Source organism: Carlito syrichta, unplaced genomic scaffold (genome assembly GCF_000164805.1).
Source record: "Carlito syrichta isolate Samal-C Ts95f unplaced genomic scaffold, Tarsius_syrichta-2.0.1 Scaffold302285, whole genome shotgun sequence".
In the NCBI taxonomy this organism is placed as follows: Eukaryota; Metazoa; Chordata; class Mammalia; order Primates; family Tarsiidae; genus Carlito; species Carlito syrichta.
The window spans coordinates 47,599-50,750 of NW_007246381.1; the positions used below are offsets into that span (position 1 = coordinate 47,599).

General features: G+C 31.2%; 1 protein-coding gene across 1 annotated transcript in view; it reads left to right on the top strand.

Moving 5' to 3' along the window:
• The window catches only part of CCDC178 (coiled-coil domain containing 178), a gene marked incomplete at both ends in the record, with an annotated part of 170,614 nt that overhangs the window by 44,405 nt on the left and 123,057 nt on the right, over positions 1–3,152 (top strand). Inside the window, one exon of the mRNA XM_008056217.1 lies at positions 968–1,110. Within this exon, the coding sequence (XP_008054408.1) occupies positions 968–1,110 (143 nt within the window). The remainder of the gene's footprint in view (positions 1–967; positions 1,111–3,152) is intronic.

Sequence of the window (3,152 nt, forward strand, 5' to 3'; positions counted from 1 at the left end):
ATAAATACATAAATAAATACATAAATACATAAATAAAAGGGATTGGCAGTACAGGGAAACTGCCAGGGGAGGGAACGGGCACACTTCATCAAAAGGATACTTGATCTCAAACCAGGTGTAGTGGGGACCAAAGTGAGGCCTGAACTTTTCCTGCACAATGATCATTTATATACCTAACCCTGAATTGTACCCCTATCCTTAAAAAAATTTAAAAAAAGAATGGAAGCCAGTATTTACGTTGGCTGAATAAGAAGTCAAAAAGAAACAGATCCATTCCTGTGAGAGAAGTAAACTGCTGTCTTGTTTCAGCAACTCAGTTGATGTTTCTTCTCACTTTGGAGTAGTTACATAGCGTGGTTTCGTATAATGATCAAATTCAATCCAATTTACAGCCTAACTCAATCCTAACTGATGTAAATCACAACATTTTTATCACCATTAAAAAAAATTTCCCTCTGTGTTTTGTTTTGTGTTGAGTCAGGGTCTCCTCTGCCACCCAGACTGGAGTACAGTGGCATGATAACAGCTCACCGCAGCCTCGGTCTCCCGAGCTCAATCTTTCCACATTGGCCTCTCAAAATGCTGGGATTACAGGCATGAGTCATCACACCTGGCCCGATTTTTATGTATTATCTTAGCACATCTTTGTTTTCTGTTTTTTTTACAGTAAATTATTAATATTTGAACAATAAAATAATTTTGGGCAGGTGGAAAAATAATGATTTTATTTTTGATGTGTTAACCTGGATATTGAAGTTATTTTCTTCAGTAGCTTTGTACATCCCCAGCATTGATGGCTACCAGGGTAAAGGAAACGCAAAACTCCACTTACTAAATAATCGGTTAAATACACAAAGAAAATGTGTGTACAGAACTTAGTATTTAAATCAAAGCTACTGTAAGTTCAAGTTTTTTCTTTTAATTAACCATGCAGTGCACATATAAACAAAAATATTTTCTTTTCTAGGTAATGGAACTATACAGAGAAGTTCATGATAAACTCAGAGACGCTATAGATGGCTACGACAATGTCAAATGGAAGGCAAAGCAAATTAAAGAAGACATGGAAAAAGATATTTGCAAGGATGAGAAAGACGTAGAGGACTACAAGTAAGATTTTTTTCACTAATGCTGCTTATAGCTTAGAAATTATGTATTAAAAATGTAATATATATTCCTGTATAAAAATTTAGATGGGGAAAAGAAACATTTCATATTACCCATATTTATAATATCACCAAGTTTATATATAAATTAAAACATACATATTTTATATATGTAAATTTATATGTTTATAAATTTCTAAAGCAGTGTGTGTCATTTTAAAGCTCTTTATATGTATTGACAAATTGCCTCAAAATAGAGTATAACAATAAATATCGTATGCAAAAGTTTACTACAATATTTTAAGATTTCCTGCATATGAAATCAATATAAAGTAAACATCACTGTATTAATTATAAATTATAAATGTAGTAGCTAATTATTTTAACTTGAATTTAGAGGATTGCTAATAGAAGGAAATATTTTTACATAGATTAATTATGCTTGCATATTACTAATTGAGGAATACTGAGATTCTTTAGTTGGCTTTAACTTCTTTATGGTTATGTGTAATGGAATAAAATTTTTATTTGTCGATGATTTAGTAATAAAAATATTCATTATGGACCTAGAATCAAATAAATATAAGTAAAATGAATACAATTTATACATACTACAGTCTAGATTTTTTTCACCTTTAAATTTTTATTTTAAAATTGTGGGCTACAATTCAAGGTTAGGTATACAAATATTCATTGTACAGGTACCCTTATTGATGAGGTGTGCCCCTCCCTTCCCCAGGCAGATTCCCACTACTGCCAATCCCACCTCCCCACCCCCTCACACTCCCGCAGTTTTCTGCTACTGTCAATCCTTTTCTTATAGATAGTTGTTCAAGGTTCAATTATGAGTGAGAGAACATGTGATACACAGTTCTTTGTCTAGATTTTTAAAGGTGTTTGTAAATCTCTTTTCTAACTCACCTGATTAGTTACAGTTCATTGGCATTCAATAATATATTTTTTATGTCATTCAATCATATATTTTCTAATTTTCATTATGATTTCTTCTTTGATCCATGAATCATTAAGAAATATATTTTGAAAATGTTTGTAATGAATTTCTAATTAGCTTTTTATTACTAATTTCTAGCTGAATTGTATTTTGCTCAGGGATCATTACATAGTTTTAATCTAGTGAAAATAGATCAATCCTAATTGATAGCACAGTGATACAATTTTTTGGTAGTTTTTTGTGTGTAATTGAATATAACACTTATTCTTTGCTTGTTAATTGTATTGCTCTTTACTGTTTCATTGAATCAAGTTTACTAGTCATGGAGGTTAAGTTTTGTATAATATCAGCAGAATCTGGGTACATGTTCAGAATTTAGAATCTTGGGTTCCACTTAGACCTACTGAATAAAAATTTACAGTTTTAAATGATCCCAAGGTGATGTTTGGAAAGTACTGCTCTACATCTATTAATAATTTTTTTTTACTACTTTTTCTGCCAAACATTGAGAAAGGTTTGTAAAATTGCCAACTCTGGTGGTATATATGTATACGTAATTATTTTAAATTCCATCAGTAATGTTTTCTATATTTTGAGATCTATTTTCAGGTGTATATAAGTTTAAGGCTGTTTATTTTCCTGGGATATTGATTAATCTCTTTCATCATTCTGAATATGGATTGATCTTCTTTGACTCTTAGAACATTTTTCCTTAAACTCAATTAAGATATTAATGTAGGTATACTAGGTATATATATTCAAATATTTACATTTCAATATTTTTGAGTCCTCATACATATTTTAGATATCTCTTGTGATCACCATGTGAATAGATATGTTTATCAGTTTGAATAATTTTTAAAGGCAGACCATTAGGTACATTCACAAATCACTGATATATTTGGATGTAAATTATCATGTAGCTTATTTGTATTTACCTAATTTGTTTTATTTCTTCCTTTTTTTTTTTTTTTTTTTTTTTTGGAGTCTCACTCTGTCACCCAGACTGCAGTTGCAGTGCAGTGGCTGCTCCCGGCCACTGCAACCTTGACCTGCTGGGCTCCGGTGATCCTTCTGCCTCAGCCTTCCAAGTA